Source organism: Phoxinus phoxinus, assembly GCF_949152265.1.
Source record: "Phoxinus phoxinus genome assembly, chromosome: 16".
NCBI classification, from domain to species: domain Eukaryota; kingdom Metazoa; phylum Chordata; class Actinopteri; order Cypriniformes; family Leuciscidae; genus Phoxinus; species Phoxinus phoxinus.
In genome coordinates, this window is record NC_136891.1 from 15500121 (window position 1) to 15524979 (window position 24859).

The window sequence follows — 24859 nt, forward strand, 5'->3', positions numbered from 1 at the left end:
AAAGAAATTAAACAGCGTGTGCTTTCTGCCTCTCCGTCTCGTGAGCTTTTTTTCTTGTGCACGTCTCTAAACATAAACAAAACTCAACGAATACAAAACTCAGCGAATACAAAACTCAGCGTAAACATTTAAGTGTGTAGTTTTAAATGATCTGATTCAAAACGAAAACAAATATTCTGTTTAAGTAATTTGTATAAAACCAACAAGTTTCTCAAACGCTTGCTCATTAGTTTTAATGTGACCACACCCACACGTGCAAAATATATTGACATCGCAAATCGCGCTCATTACCTCAAAAGCAAAGCACCAAACTTCATCAGTCCTCTGCTGTTCGTCGAGTTTGGAAGACACGCTAGCTGTGAGCTTATTGGATTTACATCAGAAGAAGAACGCGATTTGAAGACAAGAAAGATTTTAGAGGAGAAATAATTCTGAATTATATTAGTTAGTGTTATTTTTGCATAAACTTCACATTGCAGTTGAACTGTTGCTTGATGCTTCAGTAAATGTTCTCTCCACGCGCTGTGAGTTTGAGTCAGTCGTGCTGTGCATTTGAAAAGCAAAATGCACCAAACATTAGGCTTCATGTTTTTACTCCAATCTCATTTCATAACGTCATATCGATTGTAAACATTTGAAGCAACATATGATAATCAATATATTGTTCTCTAGTGTACAGTAGTGTTACTGAAGTGTTCCTTTTTACCGATGCCTGCTATACTATTGTTATTATTATTTTATGTAGCCCTGCACGTATATGCATACAAGGCACAACAAACCTGGTGTTCATTATATATACCGGTATGTGTGTGAATTTTGTACATTTTAAAAAGCAATTTTAACCAGAACAAATCTAAAATGTATTCCCAAAATCGTGCAGCCCTAGTTTCTCTTGATATCAGCATGTTCACGGGTTTTTTTTTTTTTTTTTTTTAGGGACCAGATGTCCCACTGATGAGTCCTGCTGACTTCAACATGAGCATGAGTATGGTAAAGTGAAAAGTCAAACACCTTGGAAATGACAGGTATGTACTATGTTTCAGGAATGGCACAAAGGTGTGTGACTGGTTAAGTCTCTGTCTTCAGTTCAGTGTGTTAAATAATGTGCTTTTTTGTCATTTGTTGTGTATCTTTGGATTATGTTGTGTTGTAAATAAATCCAAACAATCAAAAAGCCATTCTTTTTTAAATCTCCTCATTATTTGTGCAAGGTTCCTCATAGGACCTGATGGCACCTAATAGGGCCATTATGGGAGGGTCTTTGTCTTTCTCAGGTGTGGAAACACTCAATATTCATGGGTGGTTTAAGCATACTCGCATAAAGCTTTCTTACACAAGACATGTCTTACACATTTTAAATCAATATATTGTCTTATCTGAATGAGTAGTCAGGGTGATTTTCACATAGTTTTGGAGCAAATATTCTAGGCTACATGATACCATTTTCAAAAGTATTGTGAAGAAATAATCAGTTTGGGTTTCATGACCTTATTTCAATGATTTTTTTTTCACAAACCACGCATAAATGTCATTATCTCAAAACTACAAAATTTTACATAGCTACATGTTGCTGACATATTATTGTAGCAGAGTTTGTGCTGCAGTGTAATAAGACTTTAGCCATGAAAATGTTACAAGTAACAGAAATAAGCACAAATGTTAGGTTAGAGCATATCAGAACACCTCCAGGACCCAGAAAACACCTCAGACCCCAGAGGTTTAATGTAGCAAGAAAGGAAACGAAAAGAGGGAGATCTTTAAGTTCTGTAGATATCAAACTAGCTACAAATTACTGTTGCTTACCTCCACTTCGTGTTGCAAAATGGATAAACCATATTACCCACGTCTTCCAAGCCACCTGTGATGTAGCTACCGTGCCTCTTTTATTAATTTGTTAAATGCTCATGTTAAACAAGCTGTTTTTTAAATAAAGCTGTTTTTACTTTTCATTGATGACTGATTCTTGCAGTGTCCGGACATAGACTGTAAATAACTGTAATTATAGGCCTATAATTAATTGTAATCAGGGCCGGATTAAGAGTTCAGAGGCCCCTGGGCACAATGACTTGTAGGACCCCCCCCATATTAATGCATTAATTTGTATTAATATACAAATGAAATAAACAGTGCTTTATTTTTTCAGCTACAGTATGTGTATTTAACAGCATTGAAGAAAGTCATTAAATTATATGACATATGAAAATAAAACACAACATAGACTTCACTGTATAAATTGTACATTGTTTCTTATTAAAGCTACTATTAAAGTTCTCAGTCAAGAGTGAGGGATTTGCTCTTTGTATTTTGTTGTTTTATTAACAGGGACATTTTTAATTGTCATCATTTAGCCTACTCTCTCAAGCCGTTTCAAACCCAAATAAGTCTCCCTCTTCTGTTGAAAATAAAAGTTATTTGGAAGAATGTGGGTAACCAAACAGTTGATGTACCCCAGTGACTTCCATAATAGCTTTTTCCTACTATGGTCAATGGGGACCAGCAACCGCCCGGTTAGCCACACTCCTCAAAATATCTTCTTTTGTGTTCAGCACAAGAAAGAAATTAATACAGGTATGGAACAACATTAGAGTGAGTGAGTAAATAAAGACATCATTTTTATTTTTGGGTAACTATCCCTTTAAGGACAAGCGGATGCATGTTTACTATTAGGGCTACTGTCTCTTAAGATCTGCCCGCGACGAGTCTAATATACACGCATTTGACAAGCAGATTTGTTTCTTATTTTTTTCTACTGTTCTTTCACTTTAGACATAACCAACTTACCTTGTGTGTATTTGACAGTATTAGAGCAACAAGACTCGAAAGATAACTTAGTCCAGTAACAGACGCTGTTAGACAGGCTCATGTGCGCGTCGGGGTGTAACGTTATTGCGCTCAGAAAAGCGCCCGTTAGAACAGCGCATCAGCAGCGAATGACATGTTTAACCGGCAAGGCTTTAAAGCACATGCAAATAATTAATTTTTATAAACTACAGTGTCCTGTTCCTCTGCATTTCATGTGAATATACGTCGCGCTGTGCAGTATGAGACGGAGGCGTCAGAACTGCAAACTGATAGAATGCACGATCCTACGATATTTCTTCAAAAGCAGATCGTGGAGACATTTTAATCATAATATTTGACATAATATTTGACGGTAGATGTCCTGGGCCCCTGGGCAATTGCCCAGTTGCCCTAATGGTTAATCCGGCCCTGATTGTAATCAACCTAAATATTTTTAGACAATTTTCAATGAGGAGGAGTAAGCTTCTATCCAATCCTCGCAGCATGTCGGTTATGCGGGGATGCGCTTTAAAATTATTGCGTGGCAAATTAATTATAATAGCCTATACATTTAATAATAAAAGTAGGCCTTCCCTAATAATAATACAATAATAGGCTACTAATAATTTAATACATAGATTGAAAATGCTAAAAACTCTTGATATTGATAGCTGATGCTTGTTTTGACAAAATCTCTGGATACACAATATCATGGTCTGTTGGAGCAACCCGGCATGGGGGTTTATCATACATATTTCACACGTATAGTGTGAGCAGTCAAGTTGCGGCTTGATGATCGGACCGTAAAGTGTGAGCACATAAAACGCGAGCTTTGGCTTTACATCGCATGCAATCTACTGGTTTAGTGTGCGTAGGTAACCTTTAGAGGCATCAATTAACCCTCTGGGGTCTGAGGTGTTTTCTAGGTCCTGGAGGTGTTCTGACATGCTCTGACATTTGCTCTTATTTCTGTTACGTGTGACATGTTCATCGCTAATTACACTTAGCGATCTTATTACACTGTATTCAGCACAAACTTTACTACAATAATATGTCAGCAACATGTATGTAAAAGTTTGTAGTTTTGAGAAAATTATGTTTATGCGTGGTTTGTGAAAAAAAACAAAAAAAAAATCTCACTGAAATAAGGTCATGAAAGCCATACTGATCATATGACTTTTGAAAATTGTATCACGTAGCTTAGAATATTTTCTTCAAAACTATGTGAAAATAATCCTGCCTACTCATTCAGATAAAACAAGACATGTAAGACATGTTTTGTGTAAGAAAGCTCTATACGAGGAGGCGTAAATCATCATGAATGATTCACACCTGGGAAGACAAAGACCCTCCCCATAATGGCCCTATCAAGTTGGGATGTGAGAGAACCAGAACAAAGAATGAGGAGAGAATTAAGAATGGCTTTTTGATTGTTTGGATTTATTTACAACACAACATAATCCAAAGATACATAACAAAGGACACCTTTGTGCCATTCCTGAAATAGTACATACCTGTTTTCAAGGTGTTTGATTTTTAATTTTACCATGCTCATGTACAGAGACTCATGTGAATGTTTAAGTCAGCAGGACTCATCAGTGGTATCTGGTCCCTGTAAAAAAAAAAAAAAACTAAACATGCTGATATCAAGAGAAACTAGGGCTGTGCGATTTTGGGAAGATATGTTAGATTTTTCTGGTTAAAATTGCGATTTAAAATGTACAAAAAAATATATAAATATAATGAACACCAGGATTGTTGTGCCTTGTAGGCATATATTTTTGGTAGCATACAATAATAATAACAATACCCTAATAATCATTTGTACTTTACAAAAATGCAGGCGGTCATAACGATAAATCAGTAAAAAGGAACACCTCAGTACACTACACTAGAGAAAAATATATGGATTATCATGTTACTTCAAATGTTTCCATTCGTTATGATATGAGATTAGAGTAAAAATATGAAGCCTAATGTTTGGCATGTTTTGCTTTTCAAATGCACAGCGCGAGTGACTCAAACTAGAGACCTGCACGGGACACAATTTTCAGTCCCGTTCCCGCCCGCTCCCGCAGTGTTCAGTCCCGCTCCCGCAAAGATTTGTCATTTTTAGTCCCGCTCCCGCCCGCATCTGTGATAATATGTCCCGCTCCCGCCCGCAAATTCCCGCAAGATGGCAGGCAGGATGGATGTTCACTTTCTGTCTCACGAAAGGTCTTGGAAAAAAAATATAATTCCACATAATTCCTTACCAATACTTGGTAACATATTTATTGCTAAGCCATATGTTCAACCATACATTACAAAACAAGAAATAGGCCTCCGTAACAATAAAGATAAACATAAATCGGCCCAAATTCCAAAAGGCTTAATTAAAGTGTAACACAAAAACGGCCTAAATAAAATTTAAATAAAAGAAAAGAAAAAAGAAAAAAATAACAGCCTTAGGTATGGCTTACACATAGGAACATTTGTAAAACGGATCATTCTTAGCTTAGACTATAGACTATATCACAGGCCAGTTAAACATTTAAAATGTGATCACAAAACACGAAACGGTCCCATATTACGAATAGCATAATATTCACAAAAGGCTAACAGTAACCAAAAACAAAAAATATAAAATCAATTCGATTAGGTAATATTATTATCTATCTAATATATATAATTATATATTAGATAATGTTCTGGTCACATTATAGGCTAGCCATGAACATTCGAAAAAAAAATTAAAACTATTTGGGCTTTGAGCCTCAGTGCAGGTGTTAAACTGAAAATAGCCTGGGTTTTAATAATAATAATAATAGGCTAATATTAATAAAAATAAAAACTCAGCAGGTCGCTACCAGCATGTCTAAATTAAAATGATCAAAATAAAGGTAAAACAAGCAGCTGCTCCTTAGGCTATCGGGTTCTTTGAATAGGCTAACCATGAAGGAAAAGTAGGTCGTTTACTGATGAGGGCTTCAGCACACTGCGTCTTTGCTCCAGTATGCTGTAACGGAGACACCGTCATCAACACCAGACATCATCACTCCGCCCACTCGTTCTCAATCCCCTGAGTACTAATCACCATCACCTGTCCTCACCACCTGCACTTCATCATCCCGCATCACCAGATCCCTTCATAAACCACACACCTTCACTCTGCCAGTTGTCTGGTCTCGTCGTTTCACTATCGACTAACCTGACTCCATCAATGAGATCGCTAAACACCTACCTGATTCCGAACGGACTACTTACCTTCATCATACTTCAACCTGGGTCTTCTTCCGTCTTCTTCTGTCAGCCACCCGGCTTCCTCTGTCCGCCTTCAGCCATTTGGATCCTTCACCAAACTCCAAACCTGCAGCAGATAAGAGACTGGTTCACTTTCATCATCAACACATCTGAAACTGTTTACTTCCAGTTACTCACCTGCTACCTTAACCATTGATTTTTACTGTTCAATAAATCTCTATTTACGTTACCTGTTCGTCTCTTTCTGCTCTGTGACAGAAGACCAGACCACAAATGCAAGATCCAACAGGTGACGGCGGAGTGGAAGCTTCAGCGTCTGCTGGAGCCGCGAACATAATTCCTCAGTTTCCACCTGTCATTTCCCCAGCCATCAGTTCTTCTTCTTCAGCTTCTTCATCTGCCTCTGTATGTCCCATGGCCCAACCAGCGACCTACTCTGGCGAGGAGGGGGAGTGCAGCGGGTTTTTGCTTCAATGTGAGTTGTTTATGGAGTTGCAAGCGCCACAGTTCACCTCGGATAGAGCGAAAATCGCGTTCGTTATCTCACTTCTCGCTGGACGTGCACTTCTCTGGGCCCGGGCTCTTTGGGATGCGAAAGGAACAGTCATTCAATCATTCTCCCATTTCATCACACACTTCCGGGAGGTTTTCTCTCAAGCTTCTAATGAACTGTCAATCCACGATCAACTATTCCGTCTACGGCAGGGTAAATCTTCTGTAGCTGATTATGCCCTTCAATTCCGCACACTGGCCGCCAGCAGCGGATGGAATGAAACAGCCTTGATCACCGCCTATCGACAGGGTTTGAACCCGGATATCTGCTTACAGCTGGCGATCTACGATGATCATATCGGAGTTGAAGGTCTCATTCAGCGTTCCATTCGAGTGGCTCAACGTCGCTCGGCCTGCTTCCTGAATAACCCTGTACTGCCTCCTCCTCCTCCTCGCCCAGCAACCGTGGTTAGTTCAGTCAGTCCTCCAGTACCAGAGCCTATGGAAGTGGATTCTACTCATCTGTCTTCAACTGAACGTCAGTGCCGCATCCTTAATAATTTATGTCTGTATTGTGGAGCGGCGGGTCATCTTCTCATCTCCTGTCCTGTTCGCCCTCCACGACCGGCGGTGAGTTCAGTTCGCCTTCCATCACCCATTTCATCTATGAAGTACACCCCTGTAATACTCACTCATGCCAAACAATCTGTTTCAGCGAAAGCGTTGATCGATTCCGGTGCCGCAGGCAACTTCATCTCCTTAACCACCTTACAGAAATTGCATGCTCGACGCCGGAACAACCCTCAGATTCTTCAAGTTCAAACTATCCTGGGAAAACCGCTAGGTCGCGGACAGATTCGTCACTGCAGTCCGGAAATCACTGTTCGTATTGGATGCCTGCACGAAGAGAAACTTACCTTTCTGGTACTGGAGGGCTCGACCGCTGACATCATCCTGGGACGCCCGTGGCTCGAGTATCATGAACCCACCATCTGCTGGTCCTCCGGTGAGATCTGCCAGTGGGGGGAGAACTGCTTCTCTCACTGCCTACACTCCGTCAATAAGGTTACTCCTTCTTCTGCAGAGTCTTCCTAGATCCCCATTAACTCCACTTCAGTAGAAAGTCCTCCCAATGGTGAACATCTCGAGATTCCCAGCGTCTACCGGGCGTTCCAGGATGTCTTCAGCAAGCAGCTGGCCACCAAACTTCCTCCTCATCGGCCATGGGACTGTGCGATCGACCTGCTGCCTGGGGCTACGGCACCCCGAGGAAAGATCTATCCGTTGTCCATCCCGGAGAAGAAGGCCATGGAGGAGTACATCAAAGAGGCTCTGCAACAAGGATTCATCCAGCCATCTACCTCCCCTGCCGCTTCCAGTTTCTTCTTTGTGGGGAAAAAGGACGGAGGCTTGCGCCCCTGTATTGACTATCGAACCCTCAATAACTCTACTGTCAAGTTCAGATATCCTCTTCCTCTGGTCCCCGCCGCCCTGGAACAACTGCGTGGAGCCCACATCTTCTCGAAACTGGACCTCCGAAGTGTTTACAATCTGATCCGTATTCGAAAAGGTGACGAGTGGAAGACTGCCTTCATTACCCCTGCTGGCCACTATGAGTACCGGGTCATGCCCTTCAGACTGTCCAATGCTCCCGCAGTATTCCAGGGCTTCATGAACGAGATCCTCAGAGACTTCCTACAATGGTTTGTTGTCGTATACATTGATGACATACTCATATATTCTGCCAACCTGTCCGAACACATTCTTCATGTGAAACAAGTCTTACAACGCCTCCGTGATAACCAGCTCTTCCTCAAACTTGAGAAGTGTGAGTTCCATCTGGACACAGTCCATTTCCTGGGATATGTCATCAATCAACAGGGAATTACTATGAACCAGAGGAAGGTGGAGGCCGTATCCAACTGGCCGTTACCTACCAACATCAAGGAACTTCAACGCTTCCTCGGATTCGCCAACTTTTACCGTAGATTCATCCAGAACTTCAGTAAGATCAGTGCTCCCATTACATCCATGCTCAAGAAAGGGGCCAAGTCTCTGTCCTGGACCGCTGAAGCCACCAATGCCTTCGAGAAGCTTAAAGCGTCCTTCAGTTCCGCTCCTACCCTCCTTCATCCGAACCCAGATCTTCCGTTCCTCGTCGAGGTAGACGCCTCAACCACCGGGGTAGGAGCGGTTCTCTCCCAGCGGCAGGGGAAGCCTCTTAAACTCCATCCATGTGCCTTCTATTCCAAGAAACTGTCCCCGGCGGAGCAGAACTACGACGTCGGGAACAGAGAACTGCTGGCCATCAAGCTGGCGTTGGAAGAGTGGAGACACTGGCTGGAGGGAGCGAAATATCCATTTGAAGTCATCACGGATTACCGTAACTTAGAGTATCTTCGAGACGCTAAAAGACTCAACTCCCGTCAAGCCCGCTGGTCTTTATTCTTCACCCGGTTTAACTTCAAGGTAACCTATCGACCAGGGGACAAGAACGTGAAAGCTGACTCACTCTCTCGTCAGTTCCAACCGGATTCTGTAAACTCCAATCCTGAACCTATACTCCCTCCAGCCATGCTTGTCAGTCCCATTCAGTGGAAACTGGATGACCTCATCGCCGAAGCCACTCTCACCGAACCTGCTCCGCCGGGAGGTCCTGAGGGTCGGACTTACGTTCCGTCCCGTTTACGTCCGTCCCTCATGGACTCAGTGCACACCTCTCCGGGCTCTGGACACCCAGGCAGCCAGCTGACCCTCTCGCTCCTTCAACAACGCTACTGGTGGCCCAATATGACCCAGGATGTCTCCCGATACGTCAAGGGATGTGCATTCTGCGCTATGGCTAAGGTCCCTCGTCGCCTCCCTGAGGGTAAACTTGTTCCTCTGGCATTACCCACCAGGCCCTGGTCCCATCTCGGAGTGGACTTCATAACTGATCTGCCATCTTCTGACTCTCACACCTGCGTTTTGGTGTTAGTAGACCGCTTCTCCAAAGGCTGCAAGTTAATCCCTCTACCTGGTCTACCCACCGCGCTTGCCACAGCCGAAACCCTCTTCAGTCAGGTGTTCAGACACTTTGGCATCCCCGAAGACATCGTTTCTGACCGAGGACCTCAGTTCATCTCCCGTGTTTTGAAGGCCTTCTTCAACCTGCTGGGAGTTTCTGTAAGCCTAACATCTGGATATCATCCTCAATCGAACGGACAATCTGAGAGGAAGATACAGGAGATCGGGAGATACCTGCGGTCATATTGCCATGATCATCAGGACTGCTGGAGTCGTTACCTGCCCTGGGCCGAGTATGCAAAGAACTCCCTCCAACAGTCCACCACGGGTTTGACTCCATTCCAGTGCATACTCGGCTACCAACCTCCTCTGTTTCCCTGGTCAGGCGAACCATCTGACGTCCCAGCAGTTCATCATTGGTTCCAGGAGAGCGAGAGGGTCTGGGACTCAGCTCATATCCATCTCCAAAGGGCAGTTCGTAGACACAAGAGCCAGGCCGATACCAGGAGACGCACTACTCCGGTGTACCAACCGGGACAGAAGGTCTGGCTCTCCACCCGGGACATCCGTCTACGACTGCCCTGCCGTAAGCTGAGTCCCCGGTACATAGGTCCGTTCGCCATACAGAGGCAGATCAACGATGTCACCTACCGTTTGTCACTACCCTCACACTACCGTATCTCACCTTTATTCCACGTATCTCTGCTAAAGCCATACACTAAACCTCTGATCCCTATCTCTGCAGAATCTGGTGTTGATGACGTACCTCTTCCTCCTCCTGTGGACCCTGCAGACGACAATATCTATCAAGTTCAAGGCATTCTCGACTCCCGACGTCGGGGCGGCCACCTGGAGTACCTCGTGGATTGGGAGGGCTGTGGTCCTGAGGAAAGGTGTTGGGTACCTCGTGATGACATCCTAGACCCATCTCTTCTTCAGGACTTCCATGCTGCTCATCCCAAACGTCCAGCACCTCGAGGTCGTGGTCGTCCCCGTCGTCGGTCTTTCCCGCCATCAGGAGCTGGCCGTGGAGGGGGGGTACTGTAACAGAGACACCGTCATCAACACCAGACATCATCACTCCGCCCACTCGTTCTCAATCCCCTGAGTACTAATCACCATCACCTGTCCTCACCACCTGCACTTCATCATCCCGCATCACCAGATCCCTTCATAAACCACACACCTTCACTCTGCCAGTTGTCTGCTCTCGTCGTTTCACTATCGACTAACCTGACTCCATCACTGAGATCGCTAAACACCTACCTGATTCCGAACGGACTACTTACCTTCATCATACTTCAACCTGGGTCTTCTTCCGTCTTCTTCTGTCAGCCACCCGGCTTCCTCTGTCCGCCTTCAGCCATCTGAATCCTTCACCAAACTCCAAACCTGCAGCAGATAAGAGACTGGTTCACTTTCATCATCAACACATCTGAAACTGTTTACTTCCGGTTACTCACCTGCTACCTTAACCATTGAGTTTTACTGTTCAATAAATCTCTATTTACGTTACCTGTTCGTCTCCTTTTGCTCTGTGACATATGCGACCACAAATGCTGAAAGCCCGTTCGGACGGTGCGCTGGAGGCTGGGACACATCGTCCATGCTGTCTATTTTGAACTTGAAGCTTACCGGGAAGGAATTGTCTCTAAACAAGTGTGCGTGAGATTAGGCCCCGCCCCACCCCAAACGACAACATCCACAAGTTTAGGCTGTTTAAAACTTTTTTTATTGCTGCCAAACAGAATCTCCCTCACAACTACTAATTATGTATGCTACTTTAATCATTTATATATTTTACTTTACACTCATATTTAATTTGCGGGAGTGCAGCGTATCATCCCTCGAGCCCGTACCCGCAAGTGCACCTCCATCATCCCGCCCGCTCCCGCAATGACCTTTCAAAATTTGTGCAGAGTGCAGACCTCTAACTCAAACTCAAAGCGTGTGCAGAGACCATTTACTGAAGCGATCGAGCCGCACCAAACTATGAAACATTATTGTGAACGGGGCGGACTGGCCATCTGGCAAAGTGCCCGGTGGACCGACGTGCTTTTTGGGCCGATACATCATCTTTTCTTTTTTTTGTCTGAACGGCCCATAAAACTCGTATATCGGTGGCCCATTCATTTTGTTTTGTTTTGCTTAATTTGCTTTGTGCCGATGTAATGTTTTGGTCAAAAAAAGTTTTTTGAAACATGAAACCAAACTATGAAACATTATTGTTACTGGGGCGGATTGGCCATCTGGCAAAGTGCCCGGTGGACCGACGTGCTTTTTGGGCCGATACATCATCTTTTATTTTTTTGGTTTTATCAGGCCAGCCCATGAAACACATAGATCAGCGGCCCATTGGTTATTTTCTTGATTGACACTGGGCTGGCCCAATCACATCTTTAAACACCTCCCCCTTTGGGCTATGAGCAAGCGTGCAGTGTCAGTGTGTAAATGTCAACATAGTCAGAGAGATGGAGAAGAAACGCAAGGAATGTGCAGAGAAATAGCGTGAAAAAAATAAACAGGCCCTTCAAGCAGACGCTGTAAAATGTGTCAAAATAACAGTTGTTTTCTGCAGCAGCAGGACCTTCATCAGCTCCCGTGACTGATCATGATAGTGATGAGCAGTGTTGTGGGTAACGCGTTATAAAGTAACGCGTTAGAGTACTCTAATTACCTTTTTCGTGAAATGTGTAACTTAACGCGTTAGTTTTGTGCGTTAAGTAATCAGTAACTTCGTTATTTTTTTAAAAAAGTAATCCGTTATTTTAAGGAAAGGAAAATCCCGAATAAAAAAATTTCCCCAGGATCTGGAGAGGCTGAAAAGTCTTGTTTACATGCGCTTCATTAAGGCACACGAGCGCGGTCTCTTGCTCTCTCTCCCTCTCTGCCGTGCACGCGCTGCGCGGTTTGGAGCACAGACTCTGTCTCGTGGGCGCGCTCGCTCTAGATTTCGGGAGGTTTTAACTAATTAGCGGGCATCAGTGAGCCGCTATCAATATGCAGGAGACTCCCGGACCTTCCGGTAGACTTGGGATGTCTGCATTTCTATACTGAATTAATATTGGCATTATAATTATTGATTTTTTTATTGAAATAATAGCCCATCCGCTCCGCGCATCTCTACTACCCGGGCTGGGAAGGTGTGAATTTTGATTAATATGTTCTGTGATAATAAATAAATAAAACGCTATGTGGAATAGCCTATTGATGACTGTCTTTCCTGTTATTTCTATCATGCAGTGTTAATTTAGTCGGATGTCTGACGTTATTCATTGCCAGGAGTCACGACTTCTAGGTGCATTTAAAGGGGGCCGTGTGTCTGTCAATTAAGCTGCAGTATGTGTGAGGCGCTGCAAACGGCTTTTAATTTTTGGTAACGCATGAGTACTCTAACGCGTTACTTTTATGAATAGTTAACGCTGTAACGTAACTGATTACTTTTAATTGATGGTAACGTTGTAACCTAATTAACTACTTTCCAAAGTAACTATACCCAACACTGGTGATGAGGATACGGAGAGATATGAGTGAAAGTAGAGCTTGCAGTAAGCAGAACTACTTTCAAAACACAAAACGCATAATTTCCACATCTGCATAGTTGACGATTACCGCATTTTACTAAACCATGTTTTCCGCCAAAATAAAAGCTTGATGCTGTTTCCGTCAAATTTCCATCAAAAGATCATGTGTTAATATCTTTCAAGTATAGAAATTAGTACAAAACTAATTATGAAAGTTTCCTCCTTTTTGCAGTGCATTTACTACTTATTACTGTCGTGGGATTAATATTATAACTATTATAATGTAGTAGTGTAATGTAGACTGAGACACTATATCACAACTAAACGAGGTTTGAGTTTTTCTTTGTTCAATTTGCACACTGAATATTGGTTGGAGCTCTTATTTTTTAACTCTCAAAGTGCCCCAGATTGCTGAATTTAGCATTAAAAATGCACAATTTTCTTCCGGGGAGAAAGAGGGACAGCGATCCACTTGGGAATCAAGCGAATCCTGTGGGAAACAATGGTATTGCTATGCCAATGCAGCTTATAGCTTGTTTTAGGATTCATCACTGTGGAGTATAATTCAATTGTATTAATAAATGACAATTTGGGAGTTATTTCATCTTTTAACTCTCGCTCATTACAAGTTTTAAGTTAAGGAATAGGAGTTGGTATATATTCAAGGGCGTGCAAATATGGGTGGTGTTTTTTATCATATGTTGTGGGCCAGTCTGGGCCAAAATGCCAGGGCCGATTCTTTGTCACAGTCCGTCCCTGATTGTTACCACATTATATCTACGTTTGAGCAGATATCCACGAACACAGTACTTAAAAGTAAACACGGGTCTAAATGTTATAATATTCACCATAGTAGTGTAAACACTCATACTAGCCTACTTTTATATCATGCAGTGTTTTATTATCGAACATAAAAACATCTTTGTGTCGTACATGTATAATTTAGCATTGAAAGGTTGCCTACCTGTCTATAGTTCATATTTCAACATGTTTCTGTCTATTTCATACATTTTAGGCTGGCACCAGTTTAACTAGTTGCTACAATGTGAAGTTTATGGAACAATAACACGCTTACTATGAGTGGGAATCTTTTTCAACTTCAAATCGCGTTCTTCTAATTCTTCTGAGGTAAATCCAAGGTCAACGGCACAAACTCAGTCTTCCGAACTCTATACGAAAAGCAGAGGACTGATGAAGTCTACTGCTTTGTTTTGAGGTTATGGGGGCGTTTACAGTTCTGCATTCCTTCACTTGGATGATTTGCATGTGAATTGCTCTTGTGCGCGTGGGTGTGGTCACATTAGAGGTAATGAGGATGCGCTTGAGAAACTGTACATCTCGTTGCTTTCATACGGATTACTTAAACAGAGAATATTTGTTTTTGATGTGATATACATTTAAAAATTTACATTTAAAAATAGAGACGTCAAGCTTTGTGAAGACATATATGTCTCATATCTCTGTGGCAATTCGCTTAGTTACAGTTCATTTTCTGTCGTGTTTCAGAATGAACTTCACACTGAGACGGCAGAACGCGCATGTTTATTTTCTTTATTTTACGAAAAACACATTTTGTTTTTATTATGAGTGTACACAAATAAAAGTAGACATTTAACAGTTTTGAATGATGTATAACACTTGCCTGTATGACAAAAATCTGCAGTTATTTTAGTATTTTTCGCACTGATAGGAAAAAAAAGCGAGGCAATCACGCCGGCGCGACCGCATGTTATGTTAAATGTGTTAATTTACACATGTAGGGATAAGCTGTAGATTACAAACAAAACTTCCATATGATGCAGATACATCTGCAAACTCAATACCTAAAAGTGGTACACTTTGAAGTCATCACGGAACAGCTTTATACCACACAGAAATCTCAATTTTAAACTGCAAACTACTGTATCTTCACTGCACTTTACCACCAGTGGCTGGCTATGGCCATCACACCGCATTTGAGAGGCTGAGAACCACAAAGAACTACTAATTAAACAGAAACGCTGAAAAAAATGATCAAGCAATCAAGCTGTTATCATTACTTACACATTAATATCTATTTGCTGCACCAAATGCCATGCAACATAGAGCCAACTTGTAAAAATTAAAAGTGTTCACTAATAGCATAGCGACAATACTTAAATAATACTTAGTGTTAACCTACTAACATTTTTAGTGAGAAGTTTTTACAACTTTGTTGAAATTACATTGATATGTCTTAACCCCTGACTGTAAAATGACAATTTAAAACAACTGTAGCCTATACACCTCAAATACTAAACATCTTTTAACAATAATTTATGTAAATGCTTGCAACATAAGCTTTACATTTCTGCTTGTAAATATTTTTTTATTGTAAGTGTCTTGCCATAATCTTTTTTCTTCTTCTTCTTTTTTTAAATGAGGGACAAGGCAAAATATGTTTTGTAATTGTGCCACAAATGCTGTCTACTGTACGTTAAATTGCATTAAACCCTGAACAATCCCATATATTACCCTTGTGAAAAAAAAGTGCACTTTAGTGTACTTTTATAAAGTGTACTTATTACACAAATAATATACTTTAAAAGTATACACTTAAGTGTGAATTAAATGCAATCTTTTGGGCGCACTTAATGCACATTAAGTATAATTAATTTCAAATTTATTACATATTAAGTTGAAATAAAATGCAATAAGTTGCCATTAAGAGTGATTTTTTGGAACAACTTAAGTGGGACTTTAATACAACTTTATATCTACTTTCATAATTGCTTCTAGTGTCTTTAAAATATACTTAAAGTGCACTACACAATATACTGACACGCAATTAATGTGAACTAAAATATACTTTAATGTCAGTTAAAAATACACTTAAGTGTGAATTAAATATATTGTTTTGGGCGCACTCAATGCACATTAAGTGTAATTAATTTCAAATGTATCACATATTAAGTTTAAATAAAATGCAATAAGTTGCCATTAAGAGTGATTTTTTGGAACAACTTAAGTGGGACTTTAATACAACTTTATATCTACTTTCATTACTGCTTCTAATGTCTTTAAAATATACTTAAAGTGCACTACACAATATACTGACACGCAATTAATGTGAACTAAAATATACTTTAATGTCAGTTAAAAATACACTTAAGTGTGAATTAAATATATTGTTTTGGGCGCACTCAATGCACATTAAGTGTAATTAATTTCAAATGTATCACATATTAAGTTGAAATAAAATGCAATAAGTTGCCATTAAGAGTGATTTTTTGGAACAACTTAAGTGGGACTTTAATACAACTTTATATCTACTTTCATTACTGCTTCTAATGTCTTTAAAATATACTTTAAGTGCACTACACAATATACTGACACGCAATTAATGTGAACTAAAATATACTTTAATGTCAGTTAAAAATACACTTAAGTGTGAATTAAATGTATTGTTTTGGGCGCACTCAATGCACATTAAGTGTAATTAATTTCAAATGTATCACATATTAAGTTGAAATAAAATGCAATAAGTTGCCATTGAGAGTGATTTTTTGGAACAACTTAAGTGGGACTTTAATACAACTTTATATCTACTTTCATTACAGCTTCTAGTGTCTTTAAAATATACTTTAAGTGCACTACACAATATACTGACACGCAATTAATGTGAACTAAAATATACTTTAATGTAATATACATGTACATCGTTCGTTTTATAATTAAATACATTTATAATTTAAAAAAATTATAATAAAGTTGTCATTTAGTAGATTTCAAATTTTAATAAAAAAAAAAATCTCTTAATAATCTAGTTACAATCAAAAGAAACACTATACATAAACACAAACAGTTACAACACTTTAACTCCTTTAGAAAGAGTCTGGAGGACAATGAAGCTTATATGCACAATCATTTTCTTCCTCAAATACAAAGGTACCTAAACATCTCAGAAAACATTATGCATTTTTACATTTTCAGAAAACATTCTGTATGATATATAAAATTGTTTTTGTTTCCATGTAATTTACTGGTACTACTACTTTTGGGGTAATTTGGAATTTGGTCCCCATAAAAAAAACACATACACATACACACACACACACACACACACACACGCACGCACGCACACCTAATATTAACAAAGATGAATAAATACAGTAAATAAATTGTTCATTGTTAGTTCATTTTTGATAATGTATAAACTAATGTTAGCAAATGAGACTTAATATTAAAGTAAAAATATTAAAGCTCTTAAACCTTAAAACCTTTAAACCTCTAAAATCTTACTCAATTACAGTGAATGTAAGTTTGTCTAAAAACAAAAAACAAAACAAAATCTGAAGAACTCCAACGGCATAAAAACAAGAAAACCAAAATCGTTTGTCACCAAATGTTTTGAAGTTGTTGGAAAGTGCTGTTTATGTCTATGTCCCAGAAGCTCTCCAGAGTATATGTGAATGGAAATGTTCCAGAGAAGCAGGAAAGTCAGAAAAAATACCTTGAAGAAAGAAAACAAAAACAGAAGGAAAACAATTGTTTATAAAAACAGATCCAGTCCATTATTATATTTGGCTCAATTGAATGAAAGTGATAGATATACAGTTGCGCTTTAAAGTTATACACCTTGCAGTATCTGCAAAATGTTAATAATTATAGTAATAAGAGGGATAACAAAAAATTGTGTTCTCTTTTTATTTAGTACTGCCCTGATGAAGCAGTTTATTCATTCCCCAATCAAATTTCAATACATTTTCGTCATAGTTGTCGTCATTTAAAACTGGTTTTTATTTAGTTATCGTCTCGTTTTCGTCTGTGAAAAAATGTCGGTGACGAAAATAATGATACAAATTATTCGTCATTAGTAACATTGCAAGATGGCTGTGGATGAACACCAGTTGTTTGAAACAGCTTTGGCCGCTACAATGAACAAGAGTTAGACTTTTATCTAAAAGAGGAACAGAAGATGGCGCTCGAAACGTTCCTTTGCAAGAAGGATGTTTTTACTGTTTTGCCAGCAAGAGTCTTATCTACCAGTTAGCTCCGCTGGTAGCTAGGCGTATGGGGCTTAGTTGTGATTGGTCGTACTAGTATTATCCAATTGCGTGCAGTGAGATTTTCAAATACATGCTTGGTGCCGCCCCTCGAGTTGGGTGATTTATATTACTCAATGCCAGACCCTTAATCTTTCGGATTTGGGTCTGGATTTCCAGGCTAGCAGTTCCTGGATGTTAAAGTTGAATTTACTGTCCAATTCGAACCACTGAATTTGCGAAGCGGAAACATTTTTTTGACCGAAAATCACCTGTTAAATATTATAGGTTGTATTTTTAAACCATTTGAATATTTTTGAAGTAAAATATTAAAGGTGAATATGGATTATTGGATTTTTAATAATGAAAATGGGTTTGAAATGTTTTTAATCGAAATATTCACAGCTTAAATTTCAACCCAATGTAAGCCCTAAAAATACAATGCATTAAAATGCAAGCATAGTTAATGCAATGCATTTTTTTTTTTCAAGTAGTGCAATTCAACAGGCTTTTTTGTTTCAAAAACATTTGCCATTATTTTACTTCCATACCCAAGACCCATGCAAACGTTTCCTCATCTTGGCTTGTAAGTTTCAGCTTACCGCGCACATCTTCATGAAGGATGTTCCTGTATTTACTGGTACCACGGTTGACACAGCAATTCTGCGGCCCTCTTCCTTTGGTTTGATACCTGTAAAATATATGATGATTATAGGGGCATCTGTAAATGCACAGGTGGGAATTTATTACTTACAAATGGAGAAGATTTAAAGTATTTAAAAGCTATAGGGATAGTAAGTGACTTGATAGCAGTGTTTCAGCTTGATCAGGGTGTGCTGTGCAACAATTCATGACAAATTATGTAACGTTAACATCACCTCATCAATAAAGGCCTGTGATTCCACACCGCTTGCACTGTCTCTCCAATCACAAATGAACTGATCCTGCAAAATGAACGTGTAACTCCAGATAAGCACAAAAAAATAACATATTCCAAAACAAATAGTAACTGAACAACTCACTCTTCAAATGCAGAAATAAAAACATAATGCTACATTACAAGCATTATTTCTAGAGTGATATATTAAATATTTATGGTGGTTATAACATTGATTATATGTATTAAATGTATATAAATGTCTTCGAGTGTTACAATATTGGATCTGTATTTAGCAAATTTGTCATTTAGTAATGTTTAAATGATTTAAAAAGTCGGTTTAATTAAATTATATATTTTTTCAGCAGCCAAATTCGTCGAACACACCCACACGCGAACATATTATGATGTAAGAAATTATTAGAATGCAATCATAGATAAATTATTGAAAACCTGATTAATTCACCTCCCGAGTCTATTGCGTCTGTCTGCCAAGAAAATAATGTAATGTTACACTCTTAATCGCAATAACAACTGCCATGTTACGGTGAAAATTTTAAAATAAAGAAAGCATCAAGATATACTTACTTGACTCATTATTGCAGTATAACGTCTCATCTGTAATCAAACGTGGCGTGGCGTTCTCTTCCTGATTGCGCAGCTTCAGTTTCCTTTCCTCGCGAATCGCGATTACAGAAACATAACAGTGCATTTTTCAAACTCTAGTGAAGTAGTGCGTCATCGTGACGTAGTATTTCTGGCGCATGCGCATTAAATAAAGTTAATATATTTCATGCATGGTTATATTTCAGCTTTTTAATTTCTGTTCAAACTCATTGTGTTGTTAGACTTTGTAAGTTCACAAAACTTGATTCATTCACCTAACTAAAAGTCAATCATTTTTATAGTGTAGTGTAGTCTAATTTAAATTAAATGTATTTTAACTGAATTTAAATGCAATTTAATTTTGTTTAGATTTGTTTAACTTTGCTCACAACTAAATGTGTTTAATTTACTTAGATCAACATAATGATATTAAAAGTATTCTCTACACAGATGTAAAGTACAATACATTAATATTACATTAAGAACTCCTCTCATAAATTACATTTTATTGTCAAATATTATGTAGAAAACTGACACTTTTAATTGAGTTCATAGAGCAGAAGCTGGTGATAAAAATGTCAACAATAAGTTGTACTGGAGTATACTGTATAAACAAATGTATTGCAGTTTAGAGGAAAAATACATTTCAAGTGCATTAATGCACACAATATATTATAGACTAAACACATTTAAAATACATCAACAAAATAATTTTGGACAACACACTTGAGTTGAAATTAAAAACAATTATTTTCCATATTTTCCATTAAAATTATTCTTTTATTTAGTATATTAGTCAATACATCAAAATAACTGTTTAAGTAAAACTTAATTAGACATTATAACAAAGTGCATTTGTAAAAAGTGCACTTAAGTGTGTTTATAAATATTGTGATGAAAGTGTACTTACTTTAAGTTAAACTTAATTAGACATAACAAAGTGCATTTGTAAAAAGTGCACTTAAGTGTGTTAAGAAATATTGTGATGAAAGTGTACTTACTTTAAGTTAAACTTAATTAGACATTATAAAAAAGTGCATTTGTAAAAAGTGCACTTAAGTGTGTTTATAAATATTGTGATAAAAGTGTACTTACTTTAAGTTAAACTTAATTAGACATTATAACAAAGTGCATTTGTAAAAAGTGCACTTAAGTGTGTTAAGAAATATTGTGATGAAAGTGTACTTACTTTAAGTTAAACTTAATTAGACATTATTACAAAGTGCATTTGTAAAAAGTGCACTTAAGTGTGTTAAGAAATATTGTGATGAAAGTGTACTTACTTTAAGTTACACTTAATTAGACATTATTACAAAGTGCATTTGTAAAAAGTGCACTTAAGTGTGTTAAGAAATATTGTGATGAAAGTGTACTTACTTCAAGTTAAGCTTAATTAGACATTATTACAAAGTGCAGTTGTAAAAAGTGCACTTAAGTGTGTTAAGAAATATTGTGATGAAAGTGTACTTACTTTAAGTTCAACTTAATTAGACATTATTACAAAGTGCATTTGTAAAAAGTGCACTTAAGTGTGTTAAGAAATATTGTGATGAAAGTGTACTTACTTCAAGTTAAGCTTAATTAGACATTATTACAAAGTGCAGTTGTAAAAAGTGCACTTAAGTGTGTTAAGAAATATTGTGATGAAAGTGTACTTACTTTAAGTTAAACTTAATTAGACATTATTACAAAGTGCATTTGTAAAAAGTGCACTTAAGTGTGTTAAGAAATATTGTGATTGAAGTGTACTTACTTTAAGTTAAGCTTAATTAGACATTATTACAAAGTGCATTTGTAAAAAGTGCACATAAGTGTGTTAAGAAATATTGTCATTAAAGTGCATTCCCTTTAAGTACACTTAAGTGGTATTTAATTTGAACTATATTATATTATCTGCAAGTGCACTTTTCAAAAAGTATACTTTTATGATATTAAGCACAAAAAAAGTACGCTTTCAATACAATTAAGCACACTTCTTTTTCACAAGGGTTATTCTGAAGAATGAATTTGGAAATGATTTTAAATTAACTGCACCATTTAAAAAAAAAAAAAAAAAGTTGTCTTGTTAATGCCAGTATTGCCTAGGTTGCACCATTGAAATCCACCCCAGAAAATATCAGCACCCCCAACTCAAAACATCGCATTTATGTCCTACTCATAGGCTATCAATAGCCTACTGTTAAACAGTTCTCCAAATTATCACGAACAAATATTCAGGTGATATGATTTAAAATATGGTATGATATCGTACGCATGCATCACATCTCTTCGTGATACGCAATACATTGATAATTTATGAACCATTTCAGAAGGTCTTCAGTAGGATTTTTCCCCCCATGTACTGATTTGCTTTTTGATCCAAGGAAATTATTCACTGATTGCTTAATCTAGGGTAATATTAATTTCGTTAGTTCAAATAAAGGACTATCAAATCCAAACCTCACGAGTAGCCTACCCTCTCTCTTCCTCTCTCTCTCTCTCATACACACACATGCATACGCACCCATGATAACACATCATGATGTACAACGCCGGCTGTGTTCCTGTGTTTATGTAACTTACTTCTTCAGTCCTCTCCTCATCGACGCTCGCGTTACCGTGTGGTCGCAGCGGTTCGGTTCAATTTCTGCAACTCCATTTCTTCTGATTCGTGATAGGGTCGATTTTTTTGCTGTTAAACTGTCCGAGCCTCTCAGAAATGTACAGCTTGTTGAATGAGTGAGACGGATGGGAACTGAATCGCACCTCCTCTAGATCAGAGACTTCAATGACGCAAGACGCGCGAGAGCGGTTCGTGATCTGTGATGGTAGGTTTCAACCAGGCTGATCATAACTCTTAAACTCAGATCAGCCTTGCTCCTGTGCTCTTCTGAAATAATCCATCCAGAAATAAAAAAAAAATCGTATGTTTTCTGCATTAAGGTATAAGGCAATAGGCTATTCGAACTGGCTGCCATGCCAAAGCTTGCCTGTTCAAATTATAGTGACTTGATTTGATGTTGAAGCTAAATGCTGGGATCTGTTGGTTGTGTTTTTAAGGAGGAATCGCATCTTGCCTTAGAGTTGGTTCAACATTCACCCACCGCCTGTGTGTAGCCTATGTCCCAGTTAGGCTACTTAATGTTGTCAAATTTTCCTGCTTAACTAAACATTACTATGCATAATATATATAATATTATATATTTATGTATTATTATTTATTTTATTTTTTTTTGCCTTTTTTTGCCATTTTTAAAATATAATTTCAAAAGGATTAACAATGCCGATTAAATTTTTACAGCCATCTTTGATCATATTTACCAAGGGGGCAAATCATTCTGACCAGCATATAAAAACCAAAAAAGCTATTTTTTTTTTTTTGTTCCATCTGACCATAGAACCTGTCCCGTTTGTAGTTCCAGTAGTGTCAGGTACTTTTCAAACGTTCTATGGACAGATGAAACAAAACAAAAATAGCTTTTTTGGCAGCAAACACTTAAAGGGACACTAAGTTTCTTTTTAGGTATTTTATTATCTAAATTCAATATTTTTATTCATAAATATGTCCTCAATAGTGTACAAAAACCTCGGCCAATTATCTGACTTATCCTTATAAATGAAGAATTTATTATCTTTATATACATGGGACGGGTAGGTCCACGGAGGCTTCCATGTAGTTCCGCCATCTTGCAAAACTATAATAGCAGAGAGGGACAAAAAGTACTAAGCCAACGCGTTTCCACAATGTGTTTTCGTTCAGAGCCAGCCGAAACCAGCAGAAGCGCCGGTGCAGAGCAGTGAGAGGCGCTTGAAACTGCACCGGCAAGTTTAAAAGTCTGGATTGCATTGTTATTATGGACCATACATATGCCAAGCCACAGGAGAAGAAAACATTGTCGCCAAAAAAGTCAAAAATAGAACGTAAAATGCGTGGGATTTCCCTCTTTCTGGTCAATGTATCCCTGCCTCTGCTTAATTATTTTTATCCCCGGTGGGGATAAATTTATCCTCCCCTCAAAGTGATCATAGTGTTACTACATAGTGGCGAGACGGATCACAAAACTTATCACGGATCGGTTTGATTAAAGTCAATTTTATTTTAAAATGATTACTCACTCACTCTTGAGCGTCTGGCGCGAGTGATTTCAATGTAAAGACGCGTTTATGCGCATCTAGAGGTCCTGCGGCGCGGCGTTTAGCGCAGCGTGGTAGACGCGAGCCTCATTCTACTCCAGTTTGCGCGAATGAGGCGAATTGCTATCACAGATAATGTCTTTTCTATCATTTCACTGTAGCTCAGCATCGCAATCTAAAGTTAACGTTATTGCATGATCACAGTTCATATGTGTGGGGAAAGATAAGCTATTAGAGTAAAAATATTGCGTTAGGCTACTTCAGTTAATAAGAAAAAAGATTTTACAATTCCTGCAAATGCAGTGATGAAGTTCATGTTCTCATGATTTATTTTTATGAATAACAATGTTTCAAAACATCCCCCTAGCCCCCCCTCCCCCCACAATATTTCATGTTTTTCACAGTCAGTAATTCATACTGTAACATTCGTTTGTTTGTTGTCATGTTGCAGTTTGTTTGAAATAACACACCTGTTCACCTGAAGGAAAACTCGACAAAGTGCTATTAGAAGACATCCTGTCAAAGCTTTTTGGTACATATCGCCTACCGTAGATGCAATGCGCATTTGAAAAGCGAGGCGCTGGAGAGCAAAATTAGTTTGAATGCAAAATACAAATTCACCACTAGATGGGAGTAATTCCTACTTATTGTCCCTTTAAGATGGGTTTGGTGCACACTAGGGATACCCCATGTGTAAAATGCTGTGGGCCTAATTTTCTGCCAGAGGTCCTGGACATCTTGTTCCGTTCCATGGCATCATGGATTGGATCAAATACCAACAGATAAAAAATCGAAACCTAACAGACTGTGCTAGAAATCTTATAACGGGCCATGTTTGGATCTTCCAACAGGACAGTGATCCAAAAACAAATATCAAAATCAAAACAAAAATGGGTCACTGAGCACAAAACCAAGATCTGCAATGGCCATCCCAGTCCCTGGCCTGAACCCTATAGAAAATGAGTGGGCTGAACTGAAGAGAAGAAGCACCAACATGGATCTGGGAATCTGCAGGATCTGGAGAGATTCTGTATGGAGGAATGGTCTCTGATCTCTTGTCAGGTGTTCTCCAAACTCATCAGGCATTATAGGAGAAAACTCAGAGCTGTTATCTTGGGAAAAGGAGGTTGCAAACATATTTAATAAAAGTGAGCAAATAATTGTTCCCAATGTGTTTTGGAGAAAAACAAATGTGTGATTGGAGAATCACATTT

The 24859-nt window shown here is 38.6% G+C and overlaps 1 protein-coding gene and 1 long non-coding RNA gene across 2 annotated transcripts in view; both read right to left on the minus strand.

Annotated features, from left to right (window-relative positions):
* The window catches only part of kcnk2b (potassium channel, subfamily K, member 2b), a 105089-nt gene extending 82726 nt beyond the window's left edge, over positions 1–22363 (minus strand). The window contains exon 1 of the mRNA XM_079639674.1: positions 22095–22363. Coding sequence (XP_079495800.1) covers position 22095 — 1 coding nt within the window. The 5' untranslated portion in view covers positions 22096–22363. The remainder of the gene's footprint in view (positions 1–22094) is intronic.
* LOC306983478 lies at positions 17312–19603 on the minus strand. Its single transcript, XR_013794369.1, has 4 exons — positions 19515–19603; positions 18928–18993; positions 18652–18740; positions 17312–17517 (listed from the first exon to the last, which is right to left on the minus strand). It is a non-coding gene; the product is annotated as an uncharacterized lncRNA (long non-coding RNA).
* Positions 22364–24859: the final 2496 nt, after the last annotated feature.